This window comes from Martes martes (genome assembly GCF_963455335.1).
Source record: "Martes martes genome assembly, chromosome: 4".
NCBI classification, from domain to species: Eukaryota; Metazoa; Chordata; class Mammalia; order Carnivora; family Mustelidae; genus Martes; species Martes martes.
The window spans coordinates 143,703,443-143,724,581 of NC_137891.1; the positions used below are offsets into that span (position 1 = coordinate 143,703,443).

The following is a 21,139-nucleotide window of genomic DNA, read 5'->3' on the forward strand; positions in this document are numbered from 1 at the left end:
TGTTAACATTTTAGCTTCCTCCCGGGGCGCCTGGGTGGCTCAGTGGGTTAAAGCCTCTGCCTTCAGCTCAGGTCATGATCCCAAGGTCCTGAGATCGAGCCCCACATTGGGCTCTCTGCTCAGCAGGGAGCCTGCTTCCCCCTCTCTCTCTGCCTGCCTCTCTGCCTACTTGTAATCTCTCTATCTGTCAAATAAATAAATAAAATCTTAAAAAAAAATAAAAACATTTTAGCTTCCTCCCGACACCTGCTGATTTGGTGCTTCTTTCCAGGTGGGAGTTTCTGGGGTGTGTCCTACTGTGTTTTCACCGCTCCCTTTGGAACTTCCACCCATCTATCCCTCTACTTCCTGGCGCAACTGGCACCACATGCAGGATACTCTGAATATAAAGTCTGGCACCCAGTCTGGGTCTCCCCAGGGGAGGGCATCCCGTCTGGATGCCTCGTTTGGACCCCAGCAAACAGCGGTGTCGGGTCTGTGGGTTACGGCACCTCTGCAACATGTCAGACCGTTCGGCCGTCCTGGTCTTTTATTTCCCGCCTCCCTCTCCCTGCTTTTGTTCTCTTGGGCTCTTCTGAAAACCACATTTATGTTCTTCACATATGGCAAGGATTTTTGGTCAAAACTAAAAACCTATACAATGTGTTCCTTGGCAAAAGGATTCGTTAAGCCAGGCTGGCTTCAACTTGAAAGAAAAGCTTTCAGTAGGCAGCAAAACAAAACAAAAATCCCACAAACCACTCTGGCCACATTGTAATTCTTATTCATAAAAGCAAAACATACTTACCCTTCACATGTGTGCATTAAATAAAGCCCCCTTTCCCAGGGCAGGAAGGTGAGTGTTGGAGTCATTAAAATTTTTGTTCTCAAGCTACACATGGTTCTAGAAATCCACATAGACACTTACGTTTTTCTAACACGCTGGCTTTATAGTAGGGACCTGAATCATTTTCTTAGGAATTAACCCTCCAGCCAGAGGGCCCAAAGAGAGCCCTGTAGAAGCGGTTATCTGGGGACTGCTATTATCTGCAAGGCACCATGCTAGGACCTTACACGTAGGTTTCTCAGATTCCGTACCACTAACGCTACAAGGTAGGTAGCAGGATTATCTCATCCATGGACAAGGAAATCTCGCCCAAGACCTTTCAGCCCTTCTATGAGGCTCCTCTTCACCGTTGAGATGCCAGAGGCTTCCTAGTGTTCCCATATCTTTGCCTCATCTGGGTATGTTTTCCTTTTTCTATAAAGTGGTGGGAACCCAAGATCAGGTTTGAGCGGGACAAGCAATTGGCCATGGGTCCCCCACAGCATGCGCCCTGGGACTAAAGAGCGAGTGCTGGGGGCAGAATTGCTCCCCAACTGTCACAAGGGGGTGACCTCTAATGCTCTGCCCCAGGGCGATTCTGAAGGTGAATACTGCCTCTACCACTGGCGGACTCCGGACAAGCTGCTGCTCCGTGCCGAGCCTCACTTTCTCAGCTGGGGCGTGAGGTTAGTGCTGCCTGCCTCGCAGCCCTGGAGTAAGGACTGGAGAGAACACAGAGGAAAACACCTAGTCATTCTTCATTCCCGACCTCCGTGTTCCTGCCATGGGCAGCTACTGCATTCACTCCTGCTTTGCCAGAACAGGCCCAGGCCTGTCCCCGTGTCTGAGTCAGTGCTGATCAGCATTAGCGGTTGGAGCTTGTCTGGCTGTGGTCCTGACCTCCCGCCTGGGTCCTACTGTTCCTGACTTTTCCTCCGAGGTGCTAAGTCTGACTCCCCAGTCCTCCTCCATCACCCCCTCCACTCCCTAAGTGCTGGCTGGTGTCTAGCTGAGTGAGCTGGGCTTTCTCCTGCTGCTAGACTGGACGTCCACACCCACCTTCAACCTGGACCGTGTCCAAGATGTCGATATCCTTAGGATACCATAGAATGCCATCGTAGAGCCGGCCTTCAACTGGGTGGGGTCGTCCTACTCAGTAACTTTTACTGTTCTTATTTTGAGCATCTTCTAGGTACCCGGCCCTGCAAAAGATAGATGTGGCCTAGGCAGCTGAGCTCAGTGCTTTATGCATATCATCTCATTGAAGCCTCACTGTCATCCTGCAGAGTAGGTACTGTTAATATCTTCATTTTAAAAATGAGGGAACTAAATCTTAGGAAGGTAAAGGGTCTTTCTCAAGTCACACAGCTAGTAAGAGGGAAAGGCAGCTCTGAGTCCCAAGCCAGGGCCCATAGCCCTTCCACCATGCTGCCTTTCCCTCTACCTGTCAACCCTCTGCTGTCTCCTCCTTTTCTGGGTGTTGGATCTTCTTCAAGGCAGCAGGGACCCTCTTTTATGGGAGCATCTCTTACAATGTACTCTGATGGATTCACTTATGTCTCTCTCTCTCTCATTAAAGGGGGACCTCTGGGCCCTGCTTTTATTTAATCTGTGTGCTCCAGTGCTTTCCACAAGATCTGAAACAGAGTAAGTACTTCAAGATGTTTGCTGATTGACTCATAGTGATTTTTCCCTCGGCTTGCTGAAGCCTATATGTCCTCTATCCAAACTCATCTGACTTCTGAAGGCTCTAGACTCAACATTAGTGGTTACTCATGGGTCTGAGATGGCGTGTGAGTGTGTGTATATATACGTTATGTGTCTTGTGAGTTTATGCATGTATTATGGTGTCAACAAAGGAACTCTCTATTGTTTTTTTATTTTTTCAAATACTTGTCTACATCAAAAGCTTTTAGTCATTATGTTTCTTTAGTTTCCTTTAATCTGGAAACTTTCCACAGCCTTTCTTTGTCTTTATGACACAGACATTTTTGAAGAATATAGTCCATTAAAAAATAGAATGCTGCCCATTGTGGGTTGTCTGATTTTTTTTTTTTTTTTTTTAATGATTAGATTCAGGCTACGCATTCGTAGCCAGACTATTGCTATGACCTCAGGCTCTCACATCTGGGGGCACGTGATGTCCATCTACCCATCTGAAATTAATTTTGATGACCCAATCAAGATCCTGTCCCATTTCATCTCAATATAATTAATGTCATTTCTCCTCTTGTAACTAATAAACTATCTGTGAGGAGACGTTTTAAGACCACGCATACACCCTGTGACTTGTGAAAATTCCCTCCTGGATCCGTTCACAACTCCTACTTGTACCTTTTTTTTTAATATGAGGACTGCAAGATGAGGATTCTGTCATTAAATGCACAGTCTGATTCTGGTCTGGATCCTGTACAGGAAGGGAAAAACTGCCCTAAAGGACTTGCAGTTACTGACGAAACTGGAATACGAACAGAAAATTGAATCAAAGTGCTCTACAGAAGTTAAGTCTGTGGAAATTCACTCTCAAACGACTCCAAAATTCATACATACATACCTGTGTACGAATACATGTGTGGAGAGAATGTACACATGATAAAGCAAATGGGGTGAAGGGTAAAAGGTAGCTGCATGGGTGTTTCTAGTATCATCCCTACTCTTGCCACTTTCCTGTAAGTTTGGAATTATTTCCAAAATAAGAAGTTGAGAATAAGCTTTTGGCCACCTATAAAATAAGCATTAGATGGCCCACCTACAGCCATGAAAGTCTTTCATTCAATGGCTGACACTCAGCCACCAAGTACGAGCTTCACCTGGACTGACTGAGCCCCAAGGTCTAGTGGCACAGGAGACCCTGGGACCCTGTGTGAAACTTGTGTCTTTCTGGTGGTTTCTGCAGAAACTGCCAGCTACATAATGGTGGTACTTTGAAATGGAAGACTCTAGGTCTGGTTGTACACGTCTCAGTTGTCTTTATTAAAAGACGATACAGAAATGATAAAGCGATACCTAAAGGATCTCGAATGTAAGATGAGAAGACAGAGGTCCCCGAAGCAGTGTCGAAGAACCTTCTGGCGCCGACACCTGCAAGGTTCTTCAGTCTCCTTTCATGATCGCTGCGTATTCCTTCTGGTGCTCAACCAGCTTCAGGAAGACTTGGTATTTCTTGTCGTAGTATCTGTGGGAGAAAAATGAGTATGCTGAACGGTCTCAGACCAAACCGTCATGCAGCTTCCCCTTATATTCAGAAGAACAGGGATGTATCTCTTCGGTTGTGCAGACATCTCCCATTTTCTGAATGCTTAGAGCATCCCGAGCCATGGATCATCATGACTCACAGCTGTTATCTGCAACCTACATGGGCTGTTATTATCCTCATTGTAGAAGTAAAGACATTTGCTCAGATAGGCATACTGAAAGTAGTCTAGCTCAACACCAGCCAGGCTGGAATGCAAACTGAGGTCTGTCTGACTTCATAGCCTCCGCCGTGACATACTAAAATGGCCCAGGCTCAACACAGGCCCTTTCTCACTGCCAGCTTCAATAAATATTTCATATATGAGTAGCCCAGGTTTGATGACTGGTTTAGAAACCACAGGCTGACCAGGGATGAGAATGAACATTTTCATCACCCTTTGTGGATTCCACACCTGTTTCCTTTGTAATCCACACCGACGTTTCCTTTGCAGACACCTTTATCTGGAAGTAAAACCCCATGAAAATGTCCCTGATGTTTTCCCTCTAGATGTGCCCTATCGTCCAGGCACCCCAGAGTGGACCTTGCCCTCCCTCTACTCTCTTTCTGGGTCCCGGTAGACCTGTCATCCCTGAACCTGTTCGAATGTGGTGTTGGCCCTGAGACAGAGGGCAGAGCAGCCTGATTCTGAAAGGGATAATAGCAGCTGAAACAAGTTATAAGTGAACACTTGCACCTTTGTCCTTACTCCTCTTAGGCTGGGGGAGCTGACGTGGGGTGAGGGATTGATGATGCCAGCTTAGCATGTCTCAGCAGATTCTGGAACAGTCTGGAAAGAAGTCCTCAGGAAGGAGTTCTGATGCAAGCTTGTGAATCAGAAGAAAGAGACTGCAAAAGCAACCCTGTGTATGCACGGGGACTTCTTATAACATGCAGAGCTAAGTAGATTAATATGAGTTCTACCTGAACCATTCTTACGAACTGTAATGGGGCCAAATACAGAGTCAAGAGGTGAATTCCGAAGCCTGGGTTTGAATCTCAGCTTGACCAATACTAGCTGTGTATTACTGGGTACATTACTCAATCCATCGGTGTCTAAATTTCCTTATATGTATGTAGATGAGAATAATTAAAGGACCTTTCTCAGCAGAGCGGTTATGTGAATTAAATGAGGTAATGCATAAAAAGTACTTAAAACAGTGTCTGGATCTTAGTGAGTGTTATCAGTACTAGTTATGGTCACTACTTTTTCAAAAAAAATTAATATTCCAACAATATCACCAGTCTTGCGGTAAATAGTTTCTACTAAAAGCTGCTCTATGAGCCTTGAAATGTATTAATCCTAGAATGATTTGAGGGACAGAAATTTTATCCTTCTAATGATACTCTATGATGGTTTAACATTAAGTACTTCTTACATTATGTGAGATGGATTTCCTGATTCTGGAATCTCAAAACTGCTTGAAGGGAGCTTGGGTTAATAACCTTCTCAAAGATTTGAACATTTCCCATTTTAATCGTGACAATTTTGAAGCAATCTTTGCTCACTGGTCTTATTCTTCGTACAGTGGAAGAAGCATTGGCTGTCCAGGCTGAGAAGTAGGGGTGGCTTTTGGCAACTACTTTAAATGGTGTGAGTCTCAGTTTCCCTGCTCTAAGAGGGAAGATAACCCTACCTACAGCACAGAGGGACTGAATTTTAGACACAAAATGCTCTGCAAGCTGTCACATGCTCACAAATAGGGACTGATACTGTTTTCATATTCTTCCATAATCTTGGAACACCAGAAGATGGACAGACTGAATTTTTCCTTGTTTACACATGGAAAGCTGAGATCCAAGGCATATTCCCTTTACCCCCCACCCGCTTTTTTCTTTTTTCAAAAAATTTTTTTATCATAAAATACACAGAGCATGAAATCCAGCCATTTTTAAGGGTACCATGCAGTGACATTAAGTACACCCACGCTTTTGTGCGACCATCACCATCTTCCATCGGCGGTGGGACTCTCTTCATTTGCAAAACTAAAACTCTTCACCCTGTAAACAGTAACTCCTCGTTCTCCCCCTTCTTGCAGCCGCCGGCAACCATAGCTCTACTTTCTCTATGAATTTGACTCTAGGTACCTCACAGGAGTGGAATCATACAATGTTTGTCCTTTTGTGACCGGCTCTTTTCACTCTGCATCATGACCCCAACGTTCGTCCAAGTTGTGGCATGTGTCAGAATGTCCTTCCTTTTTAAGGCAGAATGATGTTCCATTGGATGGATCACCATTTCTTCTTTATCCATTCACCCGCCAGTGACCACTGGGTTGCTTCCATGTTTTAGCTACTGTGAAAAATGATCACGTGTGTATAAATACCTCTTTGAGTTCCTGATTTCAGTTCTTTTGGGTACATACCCAGAAGTGAAATTTCTGGATCATATGGTAATTCTACTTTTAACTTCTGAGGAACCACCACAGTCACCACAGTGGTTGTATCATTTTATATTCTTACCAACAGCGGACAAGGGACCCAATCTCTCCACATCCTTGTTGACCCTTGTTATTTTCTGGTTTTGATTGATCGTAATCATCCTGGTGGGTGTGAGGTGGTATTTCATTATAGTTTTTGACTTGCATTTCCCTCATGATTAGTGTTGTTGAGCATCTTTTCATGTGCTTATTGGCCATTTGTACATAATCTTTGGAAAAAATATCTATTCAAGATCTTTGGCTACTTTTGATTTGGGTTGTTTCTGTTGTTATTGAGTCTTAAGAGTACTCTATATCCTATGTATTAAGACATAAGACATAAGGCTCAGAGTTGGGATCTTCCTAAAAAGCACATTGAACCATGGTCACCAGATTATGCTCTCTGCGATCCTGAATTTTAAAATCCACTGAATTCTCTCTCTTCCAAATTCTCCCCACACTCAGTCAGTGGCTTCTGTATGGCACAGACCTAAGTCAGTGTCTCATACAGACAGTAATGTGATTTGAGGTAATGAGATGCTGGAGAGAGCCATTCTGAAGGAAATGCCATCATTCTACTTGCAAACCTTGGGGCTGCCTGCAGATGGTGCCAGAGTACCACATGTGCTGCCTCCACAGAGGAGGGCTCCCAGTGGACTGAGAAGTTAAAGATTCTTTTCAAGAGAACATGTGGATTTACTGAAGGAACTTATAAATAGACTTCCCTCAAATGTCTTGGGAGGGTCAGCAAAGAGATGGAGAAGAATAATCTGTTTCTGCAAAAGAAGGAAGCTGCTAGGCTAGGTTCCCAAGGCCACTGGGAGCTCAGACCTCTCCATGTTCCTGACTTGAGTTCCCCCCAGGTAATGGCCTGCCTCTCTGACCCCCGTATCTAGAGGGTTTTACATTCAGAGGGTTAACAATCCAATTCCACTTGAAGACCTTCTTTCAGAAAAGGAAGAGAAATTGGATTGCTTTTTCCATGGACATTTCCAACTCTGTTAATTACCAATCATGCTTTGGTGGGATCAACACCTTTACTGTTACAGAAGGCGGAATTTGTTTTTATGCTTAACTTCAAATACAACTGTAAAGTCACTTGCATAACTGTTCTCCATTTTTACTTTAACAAAAACTTTTTTAAGGATTTTATTGTTTAAGTGATCTCTATGCTCAGTGTGGGGCTCAAACTCATGACCCCGAGATGAAGTCACATGTTCTTTAGACTGAGCCAGACAGGCATCCCTAGCCTTCCATTTTTTAAACTCACTACTGATGGCTTAACATAGGTCTTTTTCATCTGTCACTAGATTATTGCAAAAGCCTTCCGTGTGGCCTCTCCTTTCACCTGGGGGGCTTCTAATCCACCCTCTCAGAGGGATCGTTCTAAAATCTGCATCTGACCAGGTCTACCACGGTGTAAAGCTCAGCATCCCCAGTCTGCCCACAAGGTGAGGTCTGAGTTCTTCAGCAAGGCCTCAGAGTTCCTTATGAGATGACCCCCCTCCCACATCCACTCCCCCGTGTTTTACCTCCTGCCTACCCCCCCATCTCATACTTCGTATTTCAGAATTCTGAACTGTTTATAGTTATCTGAACATGGTGTGCTGTTCTCACCTTTACAACTTAGCATATGTTATTCCTTCCAGTGAGGACATCCTCCCCATTTCTTTTAAGCATTAAAGTCAGTGTAGACTTCATCTCCTCTCAAAAGTTTTCTCTCGCCCATACATGGTCGCATTCCTTTCTTCCTTGGGCTACTTTGTTACCTGGTAATACTTCTATTGTAGAACTTATCCTTTCCTTCTGAAATGATCTACATGCACAAATAAGTTATGTCTCAGTCTCCTGTAAGCCCTGCTTATAGGCAAATTAGCATAATGCTGTGAATATAGCAGGAGCTCAAAAAATTAGTATTTTGTGAATTAGGGTTGAAATACTGATCAAGGGGGGGGGGGCTCCTGGGTGGCTCAGTGGGTTAAAGCCTCTGCCTTCAGTTCAGGTCATGGTCTCAGGGTCCTGGGATCGAGCCCCGCATTGGGCTCTCTGCTCAGCGGGGAGCCTGCTTCCTCCTCTCTCTGCCTGCCTCTCTGACTACTTGTGATCTGTCAAATAGGTAAATAAAATCTTAAAAAAAAAAAAAAAAGAAAAAAGAAAAGAAAGAAATACTGATCAAGGGGTGCCTGGGTGGCTCAGTGGGTTAAAGCCTCTGCCTTCGGCTCAGGTCATGATCTCAGGGTCTTGGGATCGAGCCCTGCAACGGGTTCTCTGCTCAGCAGGGAGCCTGCTTCCTCCTCTCTCTCTGCCTGCCTCTCTGCCTACTTGTGATCTCTGTCTGTCAAATAAATAAATAAATAAATAAATAAATAAATAAAATCTTTAAAAAAAAAAAAAAGAAAGAAATACTGATCAAGGGCATGTTGTAGTCCTCAGTGCCAAGTGATGCAAAGGGCAGAAGAATAGACAGATGCTACTGTGTCCTTTGGTGGAAGCTATAAGAGATCCCCATTTCAGAACAGAAGCTCAGATGTACTGCTAATGACCTCTAGGGTAAAGAACCCTGGCCTGGGAGTTCAGAAGTCTGTATTTGACCCCCAGGTCTGGCCCTACCTAGCTCTGTGACATTAGGTAACAAAGTGACATCACCTCTCTGGGACTTGGTTGTATCAGCTATTAAATGAAAGAACTGGATTCCTGGCCCCCAAGGTTTATTCTAGCTCTCCAGTTACATGTCTTTGTATGTCCTCAGTCCTCAGCACAGTGCATATAAAAATATAAGCTTACCTTTTATCCTCAAGTCTGGGAAACACGACCTTCCCAACTTTGCTCATTCTTGCCATTGCCTCCTGTCGAATGGAAAACAGAACACAAAGAGCTGAATTGGAAAGTTAAGATCAAAGCAAGAACATTCTAGTTAGAATTCCCTCTCCCTTAAGATATTTAGTGAGTCCATTTTTTTTTTCAACTTACTCTCTTTGATAGTAAGAATAAAACCCAATGAACATTAAAAGGTACACCTATGACCACACAGCCTGGGCTTAATAAATGATTCAGTCTTCAGGGCTCCGGGGCCTAATCAACCCCAACGGCAAGGCACTTTTGTGACCACCTGCAGGGAGTGGGGAGAGGAACTTAGTCAGTCTTCTCGTTACCTGGACATAAGGGCTTCAGAAGGCAACATAATCAGCCACTAAGTGCATTGTTTACTTAAACTCAAGGTAACTACAACTGAATGGAACCCACTTTGCACCTGCTCTCTAGGATAACATGCTTAAGACCTCTTCTGCTCAACATTTAAGTTCTTTTTCCTAAAACTGTGAGCACAGATGTGAGGCCTCTGGGCTGAGTCTGATTTACTTGTCTTAACAATGGGGCAATGGGGCAATGGGGCAGACAGCGAATGGCAGCATCTGGCTGGACGTGGCTGGTGTGCGTAGCCCTGAGATCAGCCACAGCTTGTGTGGGCTCCATTATCAGATGGAGAGGGTTAGGTTTCCTTGGGCAGTCTCCCCAAGCCAGTAAAGCAATGGAAAAGTTAGGGGGAATGGAGTGGCTTCAAACTTTGGAGTCTGACAGACTTGCCTAGGGAGAGGGCAGGTAGTGGGGAGCCACAGTAGGCCCGCCTTAGGAATGGTTATGGAGCTCTAATTGTTAAGGGTATAGTTATCCTGGGTTCACTATGTATGACCTCTCATTCCCCATATTTATTAATTACTCACTATGTACCAGACATTATGTTAGATTTGCATAAGACATACTCTTTGTCCTGGGGAAACTTACATAGTAGCTAGGGAAGGAGTAATTTATACATTATTTATACAAATTTATTTATATTTACATAAATGTACACATTCCGTATATTATTTACAACCGATTCCCTTCTGGTATGCCCTGTATTTACTGGTTTCTGTGTTCCTTATCTTCCTTCTCACTCCCTGCCCTCCCCAGAATGGAAGCTACTTGGGGCCAGGCGCTTCGTCTACTTATTGCTTACTCAACATCTAGAATATCCATAAAATAAACAAAGCCCCTTGTATGTGTCAAGAGCAGCATTCAACAGGAAACAGAGATGAAGACGCCATGGGTCCTTTCAACACAGGGCTCATCACAGAGTGGAAGAGACATTTACTGTGATCAAAATAGAGGGTGATAAACTTTGCTTTGCTAGAAATAGATAAATTTCTTTTCAGTAGTTATTCAAGGGCTAGGAAACTTGATACCGTCTCATCTGCTAATCACTTCCACATACTTCCACTCTGGCTAGGATGCTCTACCAACTCTTCCCCAAGGATGGCACGAACATTCGGAATGAGTTTTCTGGTTTCCCAGCCCTCAACGGATTTAAAAGTGCTGACTAGGAAATCAGAGATGCTGACATTAGCAAGTACAATGACAACAGAAAGAAATGGCAGTTTTAAGAAAGGAGGAGATTTTCTAAATTATGAAAAACTACTGGAAAGGAAACCAAGGTTAAAAGAGCTGAAAAAGGACAATCTGGGGCCATTTTGTGGAGGGATGAACAGCCAAACACATCTTGAGGTTGCTGCCGTTCCAACTCACAAGGATATTTGAAGAGCTCTGCTCACCCTGTATTTCCCTTCACAGACTAAAGTTTTGATTCCCTCAAAGTGAGCCTCACTCCATCTTGTGGAGATGAGCTCAGCAATGCCCAGCGCTAACTCTGCTCCTCGTTCTCTTGTCCCGTCCTTGCTTTTTCTGTCTAAGTAGCACTCCACAGCGTTTCCAGAATGGTTCTGGCTCTTCTCACTCCTTGGAATCCTGAAAATGGCCTTGGGAAATACTCCTCCGGGTTGAGCTTACGCCTCAGCCTTGAGACGACATTCCAGGACTGCCTTCAAGGGTGGGACCCAGGAAACTTGTCTCCTAGAAGGTGCTCCACACACGCCCCTTCCCTTCCCGCTGAAACAGATGTGTGGACACATGGCAGATGGTAAGGCTTTCTTCCTTTCTTCACATTACCTTCCCTGTTTTTAAAATAAATTACTGAGAAACAAACAACGGCACTAGAGATTTCAAAGGTTTAAAAAGAGGTTCTTTTGTTCCCTAAAAAAAAAAAAAACAAAAACCACACAGATTTAAACATTAAACTTAGCTCAGGTATTGACTCCACTGAGGAGGCTTTTTCTGACTCATCCCTGCTGCCTGCCTCCCACCAAGACTGAATTATTTGCTCCCACAGCAACTCGTGCTATGCCATCTATCCTAGCGTTTATGACATGGCACCACAATTTTTTGTTAGCACACCAGCCTCCCCAACTAGACTGCGAGCTCCTTAAGACGGGAACTGTTATAATTATTTCCACTGCCAAACTCAGCATCTGGTATATCGTGTGCACTCAGGGAATGACTATGGGATGAATGAACTTCAGGGTCATACACGTGACAGAATGCTAAAATGGAAGTTTTGGCTGAGATCTAAAGTTGACAGATATAAGATACCAAAGCGAGCTGGAAAACAGACCACCCTGAAGAATTTGTAAAAAGGGTGGTTGAGGACCCATTAATCAAACTCTTAAACCTTTTATCCACATGGAAGGACAGAAAAAGAGATTTTTTTGTCTTTCTTTCTTTCTTTCTTTTTTTTTTTTGAGCTAATTGTTGGCTTATTGTTCATCAGGCTTACTTCCAGGGGAGGGCTGAGAGGAGTCTCCCCCTTCATAAGTCAAGAGAGCAGGGCTTCACTGAGGACAACAGGGAACGAATCTGCTGTATCCCTGAGGTTGTGGGACACTGTGGACTGAGTGGGATTCCCGTGTGGAGGAGAAGGGCTGGCTGGCAGCTCCAGTGTGGAAGTGACAGAGCCAGCACTGGAGTTCGCCAGCACTGCCAGAGTCTGTCAGACTCCAAAAGGCATGGCTGGTCCCCATGGACCCTAGGTGCCCCACATGTGGGAGAACTGTCATGGATTGTCTCAGACACTAATATGGCTACTGCATGAGGCAGAGGGATTCTGCATGAAGAAGCTTGAGTTGACCTACTCAGTGTCTTAGGAAAAAAGAGAAGAATAAATAGTCTACTAGAGTAGCATTAATAAGCACAAGATACTACATGTGGGAGACTTCCAAAAGTAGAGGATTTCCAGAAAAATCTTTGATGGAGCCTAGCTACAAACACATAGTAGGCAAAGAGAACTGATCAGATAAGAACTTTTTACACCCCTGACCTCTCTTCCTATACACCCTCCAACTACCTCAAGGAATAAGAAAAAAAAAAACAAAAACGAATCTGCTAGAGAGGCATTCAGTGGGGAGGAGAGAAGACTAATCACAGCTTTGTCCTCTCATGTGCAGCAGACCCCAGCTGGGGAGTGGGGAGAGGCCTCATCTTTAGATGAAAACTCATGTGATGATTATTATATATTCCTTGATCATCAAATTTCTGAATTTGGTCCATGTCTTACAACTTAAAGGGACCCTAAAACTTGTGCTACCTAAGACTGACTTTGTACGTGATCTAAGAAAGCAATGCAACTACGAGAATTTTTAACCAGGGCAGAGAAAAACTTGTTCTATTGCACAACTGTGAGGGGACGGTGGGAGTCATAAACACAGTCGTTTCTCACTTCTATCTCAAGAACCGTGTTTGTCCTAAACACAAGTTATATGTGCACAATAAATACTGGATGAAAATACATTGGAACGTTAACAGGTTCAAGAGCATGGGTGGTAACTTTTTTTTCTCTTTTTTGTCTTTTCTAAATATTCTGCAGTGGCATATGTGGATTTGATAATTTAAGGATAATAAAAAATACTGCATTCTAAAACATATATATATATATATTATATATATGTTATGTGTATATATATATATTATATATATATATATATTATATATATATGTAATGCTTCTACAGTCACTCAAAACAACTCGTGTTCCTCCCGTATCCTGGGAGGCAGAGCTCATCACAGGTCCTGGACCCGATATGGAGGGTGCCCAGAGAGTCACTGTTGTCATCAGACACAGCATTGCTGGCTTTTTAAATTTCTCCAAATCACTAACATAAAGCCAAAACCTCAGGAACCCGCCGGCTGCAATAAATCTGGAAATTACCACAGCATAACAATATGAATTTATTATGGGAATGCTGACACGTGCTAAATATAGTCACCCCCCCACAATATATTTCTGTTCAGAAGGGTTTGTTTGAAGTCGGCCTCAAAATTCATACTTTTTGTCAGCAGGCAGGGGCTGGACAATCTTAATTTGCAGCACGCTACCCTCTTTGTGTGAGAGTCTAGACAGCACAATGAATACAGTGACTTTTCTCTTTCCTTTTTGCCCACACAATGAAAGCTTTTTACAAACAAAATATTTTGTAAAATCGCATTTTAATCATTTCTTTTCTTTCTCTCTATAAGGCAGCGCTATAAATAAACCATGAAAGTTCACATTTGATCGTCACTTCTGAAAGCAAGTGAAGGGTTTCTGTAGGAAAAAATAGGGGCCCTGTACCATGGTCATGAAAGATCGCATTCATGGGGTTTGACCCTGCCCTGCTGTGTCAAGGCCGAGCTACCACTCTGCAGGCCGCAGCACCAGCAATCACCAGGCCTGCGTGGGCATGGGAAACACCCAGTTCTCATGTGTTACGGCCTGGCCTGGGAGCTAGCAAAGGGCTTGAAGGCTACACTGGGTGAGTTACCCAGGGAAATTAGGTTAAGGGAAGAAAGGGGCTCTTCAACACCCACAGGGATGATGGGGATCCCTGGAGTGGCAGACACACTAATATTGGTAATGTGAGGAATGGGGGATCTGGTACCTTCTGCCCTAGCCAGGGGAAGCGAAACAACAGCCTCAAGAATTTGGGAAGGCCATCAGGTAGTCTAGACCTAAGCACCAAAGGCCACGGCAAGCTTGGCAGTGTCCACAGTCACAGTCTACAGGGAAGAATGATCGGGACCTAGCCTGGTGGGAGCTATACCGTGTGTTCCCCAAAGGCAAGAACTGTGTTACTGCAGGTGTCAAGCCTAGCATGGTCCTAGTACTCACAGGTGCCTGGTTAATGTTTGCTGAGCCGCTGAATGAAAGGGTGAGGACTTTCATCACGGGGGCAATGTAAGATGTAAGCCAGTGTTTCTGAAACAGTGTATTACAGTGCACAGGAGGACCCATTAGGATTCCAGGAGAAAATACTAAGAGTGTTATTTATATGATTTCCAGTCTCAAGAAATTAGTTAAGCTTTACCAGCATTGAGTACGCAGATCATCACCAGACTGGTCAGTTGGTCCACACACTGGGTAGACACGAGTCACTCAAGATGTGTGAGGCTTCTTAAAAGAAGCACGGGATATCTACACCATGCAGAGAATAGCGCATGACAACTTCCCGGGTTCCCAGCATCCAAGTATTTATGATGTCGATATCATCATCAACATGTCCATGTTGTCACTTACACGTTCCAGGCTACTGGATTTACAGGTATTATCTAGTTTCATTTACATTAACCTTCACAAAATGGACAAGCAGATGAAAAAGATTCAGTCAGTGGATTAAAGGTAACAGTGATCATTCAGATCCAAGTAAATAAGAAAACAGTGACACTTTCACTTGGTACTAGCTCTTCATATTACAATACAAAAGCAATGAAGACCTGGTCAGATAAGACAAGAGCTGAGAAGAAATCAAAATGATCTAGAATACCAGCTGAGATATAAGTACACAGGCACATACACGATCATTCGGAAGTCATCAAAAAAACTTTAAAAAATCATTAGAAACTCATCTGGCCATAGATATATAATAGGCCTTGACGTACTGCATAGTGTTAGTATGAAAGTATAATAGGCAAGAATCGGAAATATTTTATTGCAGTTGTACTTCATCTGCCTTACAGTGCACAGAATCTACCATTATAGTAGAACATAACTATGCCTCTCCATCAACAATTTTCCATGTATTGAAGATGCAAGCTTGAACGTTTTTTGACTGATTCAAAAAGTGTGCTGTCCATTGACTTAGCAGCCAACTCCCATGGCCATTGCTATGTTACTGGTTCAAACCAACATTTCCCAAGTACTTTCTACTCTGTGCTGTGCACGGTGCTAATGGCTTTATGTATGTGACCTTTTAAAACCCCAACATGACTTTATGATGTCGATATCATCATCTATCCCCACTTTATGAATCAAGGAAGGGAACAAGTCATTTGTCCAAAGCCATAAAGCCAATATGCAGTGAACCAGAATTCCAGTCCAATTCTGAGTCCAGGCCATTGCTTAGTCCCACACTCAGACTCGATGCTCCTGTCCTCCCTGTAACACAGAAAGCTTGGCCCTTGAGTGAGTCCCCTAAGCTTGAGTTCAAATCCCACTTCTGCTGCTTATTACTTGTGCGAACTTCCTGGGTGAAAAGTGTGTGTGTGTGTGTGTGTGTGCACAATAAGCCAGTACACAGTCCATTGCACCTCTTTCCAGAGATGCTGACACATAGTTCTGAATACATGAATCTGCCTTCTTGACGAACTCTGAGTCATTTTACTGGAAAACAAGTTCACATGGTAAAGTGTGGGCTGAGGCACATGACCCCTCCATAGAAAAACAGAAAGTAGAGCAATGTGATTCTGTTCCTCCAACAAACATGAAGAAATGGCTAGTTGTTCTTTTATTTATTTTGTTTTGCTTTGCTTTTGGATACAGTCATCTTTTGACCTGCACCTGGTATTTTGTGGACCTCCAGGCATTGATGACAACAATGTCAATTTAGAAGAAGGGATGAGAGGAAGGAAAGAGTGGGAGAAGTCTTCATCATTAATCATGATGTGGAGACTTGCCCTTCATTTGTAATTTTAAGTTCTATCCATATATCTCTATACCCACCTACCTATCTACTCACATGTGTGCACACACAGGTCTTGTTTAGGGTGAGATCACACAGGTATAAACATTTACCAAAATTCATCACGATGTGTGCTTAAGATCTGTGTATTTCACTTTATGTATACTCTATCTTAATGCAAACATTGTAAAAAAAAAAGAAAGAAAGAAAAAAAACCACTTTATATGTGTATAAGTAAATGTGTTGGAATATTCGTATTTTTTGTAATTTTTAATTATATAATACCTTCCAAACAGAAAAACAAAATCTAAACACCCAGCTTTCCAATCTTGATTACAAATACACTTCATATTAGCCTCCTGATCATAAAGGGGGGTGGGTACGCCGAGGCCGTACAATGCTTCAGGAGATGGAGATCCTAGCAGAAAAGATACTGGGTTTTTGAGATAGGTTTGGCATTGTATCTGGGCTCTGCTAACTTATCAGATGTGTGAACTAAGCTTCAGTTTTCCCATTTATAAAGTGGGAAGAATAACACCTCCTTGCATCACTGCTGAAAATTCCCGTATCCCACTCTCTGACTAACCTGGGCTAACTAGTCTCCTGATTTCCACTTTTGTCCCCTAAGACCCCCAAGCCCAGTCAGATTGATTTGCAGAAAAAGAAAATGTAGTGCCGTGATTAAGACGAAAGATTGACTACAGCAAACTGCCAGGGTTTGAAGTTGGGCTTGACCACGTACTGGCTGTATCATCATGGACAAATGATTTAGCTTCTGTATTAGCCTCTGTTTCCCCTTCTAAAAATGGGGACAGTTAATAGTATGCCTCTCCCTGGGCTGCTGTGAGGTTCACACGAGTTCTTCAGGTAAAGCACTTAGTACCAGTACATAGTAAATGCTCCATGTATTTTTATGTATTTATTAGCCTACTAGCATGTGGCCAGGGGTTGTTACTGGATTCATTCACTGCACCAAGAACTGTGCCTGGACCGAAGAGGGCCATGTTGAATGGATCCGTGAATGACCTAAGTTAGATTCTGTCTCTCTGCGCTGTTTTTACACACAGTACATCTGACACCAAATGTGTGGGTTTTTTCCTCACGCCAATCAATTTCCCACCTCTTGAGACACCAAATGGGTGTCCTACAATTCAATCCAATTCTGACACCACCCAGAGTTGGCATTAGACTCTACAGACTTAAGGGTTCAGTCCCCCATGACTATCTCCTACCCTAGATGCCAGTCACAAGTCCCTCTGTACTTCTGACTGACTATGAAGTGGGGGTTCCCGTGACCAGCTGTCCTATGTAGGACTGGATAATTTGCTAGAACAACTCACAGGAAACCAGTTCACCTACTCTTATTGGTTTATTATGAAAAATGTGATTCTGGAACAGCCAAATAGAAGAGATTCATAGGGAAGGTTTGGGGGGGTAGGGAGGTGTGGAACTCCCACGCCTTCTGGGGGGCACCACCCAAAGCTCTCCAAACTCTGTTGTTCTGGGGTTTTTATGGAGGTTTCATTACATAGGCTTGATGGATAAAAATCACTGGCCACTGATTGAATCAACCCTTGTGGAAGCTGTCCGTGATCCCCAGCCACCAGTCATCTCATCAGTATACAAAAGACACTTTCAACGCCAGAGATTCAAAGGGTCTCAGGAGCTGTGTGCCAGGAAACATGGACAAGGATAAAATCTTTAGTTTTTGTTCCATTACAGTTAGTTTCAGTATTAAACGCGCAATGGACCCCCACTGCCTTTTTTTTTTTTTTAAAGATTTTATTTATTTATTTGACAGATAGAGATCACAAGTAGGCAGAGAGGCAGGCGGGGTGGGGGGGGGAAGCAGGCCCCCTGCGGAGCAGAGAGCCCAATGTGGGGCTCGATCCCAGGACCCTGGGACCATGACCTGAGCTGAAGGCAGAGGCTTTAACCCACCGAGCCACCCAGGCGCCCCCCCCGCTGCCACTGCTTTTTGAATGACATTCAGATTTAGCAAAATGGCCTAGAACCTTGAGATGGTGCTTTGCTGTCATCTACAACCTTATTCTCATGCTCTCACTCACTGTCCTGCTCATACTGGAAACAACCAGTATCTTGCTATTGACTGAACATGTCAAGCTTGCCCCTGCCTGCTCTTGCTCTCCCAGGAATGCCCTATCTCCTGGATGTTCGACTGCCTGCCTCTTTCATGATTTAGGTCCTCTTCAAATGTAATCTTGAAGTGGCCAGACTTTGCCATTTGGCTGAAACTTCTCCCAAATATCTTTTACCAGATCATCTCATTTTCATGTCTTTAAAACCCTTCATAGTACTTAGCATCACCAGAAATTATATTGTTAATTTATCTGCACACTCATTTACTGTCTACCTCTCCCTCTGTGGCCCTCACCTCTGCTCCTCCTTTCTGAACCTAAGCTCCATCAAAGCAGGGTCCTTGGCTTTCTTATTCTTTGATGTATCCCTAGCTTTTAGCAGGGTTAATATTAGTTAAATGTTAGCTGAGCATACATACTCACTGAATTCTTATTTTAGCAAAGGCACTGTGTATGTCTCGCCTCACCTGATGCTCAAAACATTCTGTGACAAAGGTCTTGGGATTTAACTTTACAACAGAGGCTCAAAGAGGTTAAGTGACTTGCCTAAGCTAATAAGTAGCTTAGGTAGGATTTACAACTTGCCTTAACTCATGAATAATACCAGGCCTATTCCTTAAGGAGCTCACAGTCAGTCCATAGGCAGATCTTCAGGTTAGTTCCTGACAACTTATCTTCCCCTGATGACTGTAGGGCCCCGCAAAACCCTAAAAGCTTGCTTTCTCCACTGTCAAAGACAAATTCAATTACAGCCATTATACCGTGTTTACAAAGGCAGGAAGGTGGGTTTATTGATATATAGAAAGATTGTTCGTATAAATTTTTGAAACAAACAAAATGACTGCCAGCTGTATGACCCTGAGTGAGCCCCTTCTCCTCCCTGGGACTCTCTTTCCTTATTAGTAAAATGAGGGGGTTGGATGAAATTATTTCTAAAGTCTTGCCAGGTCTGCAATCTTTTGGTTCCATGCACGTGGCTTTTTTAAAAATTATTTTATTTTATTTTTTCAGTGTTCCAAAATTCATTGTTTATGCACCACACCCAGTGCTCCATGCAATCCATGCCCTCCTTAACACCCACCACCAGGCTCACCCAACCCCCCACGTCCTCCCCTCCAAAACCCTCAGTTTGTTTCTCAGAGTCCACAGTCTCTCATGTGTCATCTCCCCCTCCGATTTCCCCAACTCACTTTTCCTTTCCTTCTCCTAATGTGTGTTCTTTTGATTCACTCTCAGATGACAAGTGAAGTGGTTAACTCCCAGTGGTACATTTTAGTAGGGTTTTACTAGGTCCACTCTGAGAGGCAACACACCCACTGCGTTTCTCCACCAAGGTGCAGTCTCTCCAAATTCAGTCACATGACCCTGGGAGTGTTTCTACCATAGGGAAGGCTACCCACCATTGCTGTAGTATTTGGAGGCCACCTAAGTACTGGGGTCCTAAAACATGGTTCGGCTCCGAAGCCCTTAGGTCCGAATATGAATGGGTGAGCAACTACTCATCCTACTTACCTGAGTTTCACTCGCCTACAATGGGTTTTCTAAAAGCCAAAATATCAAGCTTCTTAATACAAGCACCAGGCAGATTACAGACTCAAAACTGCAAGCCATTACCCATCCAGTAATCTATTATCGACTGGGGAAAAAGGGTCCTGCTGGTATTTCTGGCTGAGATTATGGCAGTGGGCTGGAACTGAAACAGCCATAATAATAACCATCAACAACAACAACAATGATTAGTAGTAGGTGCTAACATGTATTGTTACTTCCTACGGCCCAGAACAGTATTAAACACTTTACCTACTTTATATCCCCACTTGAAATATGGGGGAAACACACAGCTTTGGAACTTGTACCCTTACCCATTCACTGTAGAACAAGGGCTTCGGTGATACCGAGACCATAACTCAAATCCTAGCTCTACCATTAAGCACTCTGAGTCTCAAATTCTTCAATTTGAAAATGGGAGTTTTAATACTTACAAGTTTGTTTTGTACAGATTAAATGCATAAATCTAAAGTTATTATTACTACTACTATCTACCCATCAACTGAAACAAACCCTATTTTCCCAGAAACTATTAAAAGGCAAGAGCTGACAAGCATATACTTGGGTGTATGTTTCAGGCTGGTGATGCGGGTGGGGAAGGTGTTGGGTGTCAGTATTCTCATGGCTCTGCAGAATCATTTCCAGACAATTATTCCTCCATCAGCAAGCAAAAAGCTTTGCCCCTTCGAGGTTTATATAACCTGATGACAGGCATACAATCATACCCGCCTCCTGTGCAGCTCAGGGCTATCACCCTCGGGCCTCTTGCTTGGATCCCTATGTTAGAAGAAGCTGAAACCTACATCACCTGGTCTTCCCATCTATTCATTATCTTGGAAGATTTGAGCATCCAATTACAAGACCCAACCAATGCTTGAGTCTTACGGTTTCAAAATGCTTCCAACTCTACGACCATTCATCTCCACTTTACTCCAGCATTCATCCCCACAGCCATACTCTGAAACTTATCATCCACTTACTAGTACATTTATGTATATTCCAATGCTCTAATAGGCACTTTCTGGCTTCAACTACCCATCAGTCCAATTCTCTCATTTGTCCCATCATTCCTACCGAAAGTCCTTCTTCACCTCATGGTAATATCCAGACTCTCAATCTCTTCCTTTTCTTTCATTCTGCAGATCCCTTCTGGCTCTAATTTCTCTGGTTAGCTAGGGTAGAATCCACCATTTCTTATATCAAACACATTGACCAATAAGAATCATCACAAATACTCTC

The 21,139-nt window shown here is 43.5% G+C and overlaps 1 protein-coding gene across 4 annotated transcripts in view; it reads right to left on the bottom strand.

The window, feature by feature from the left end:
- Positions 1–3,751: 3,751 nt before the first annotated feature.
- The window catches only part of FGGY (FGGY carbohydrate kinase domain containing), a 400,554-nt gene continuing 383,166 nt past the window's right edge, over positions 3,752–21,139 (bottom strand). For all 4 annotated transcript variants that reach the window (XM_080800002.1, XM_080800001.1, XM_080800003.1 and 1 more), the window contains 2 exons: positions 9,242–9,303; positions 3,752–3,980 (listed from right to left, as the gene is read on the bottom strand). In XM_080800002.1, coding sequence (XP_080656128.1) covers positions 3,899–3,980; positions 9,242–9,303 — 144 coding nt within the window. In that variant the 3' untranslated portion in view covers positions 3,752–3,898. The remainder of the gene's footprint in view (positions 3,981–9,241; positions 9,304–21,139) is intronic.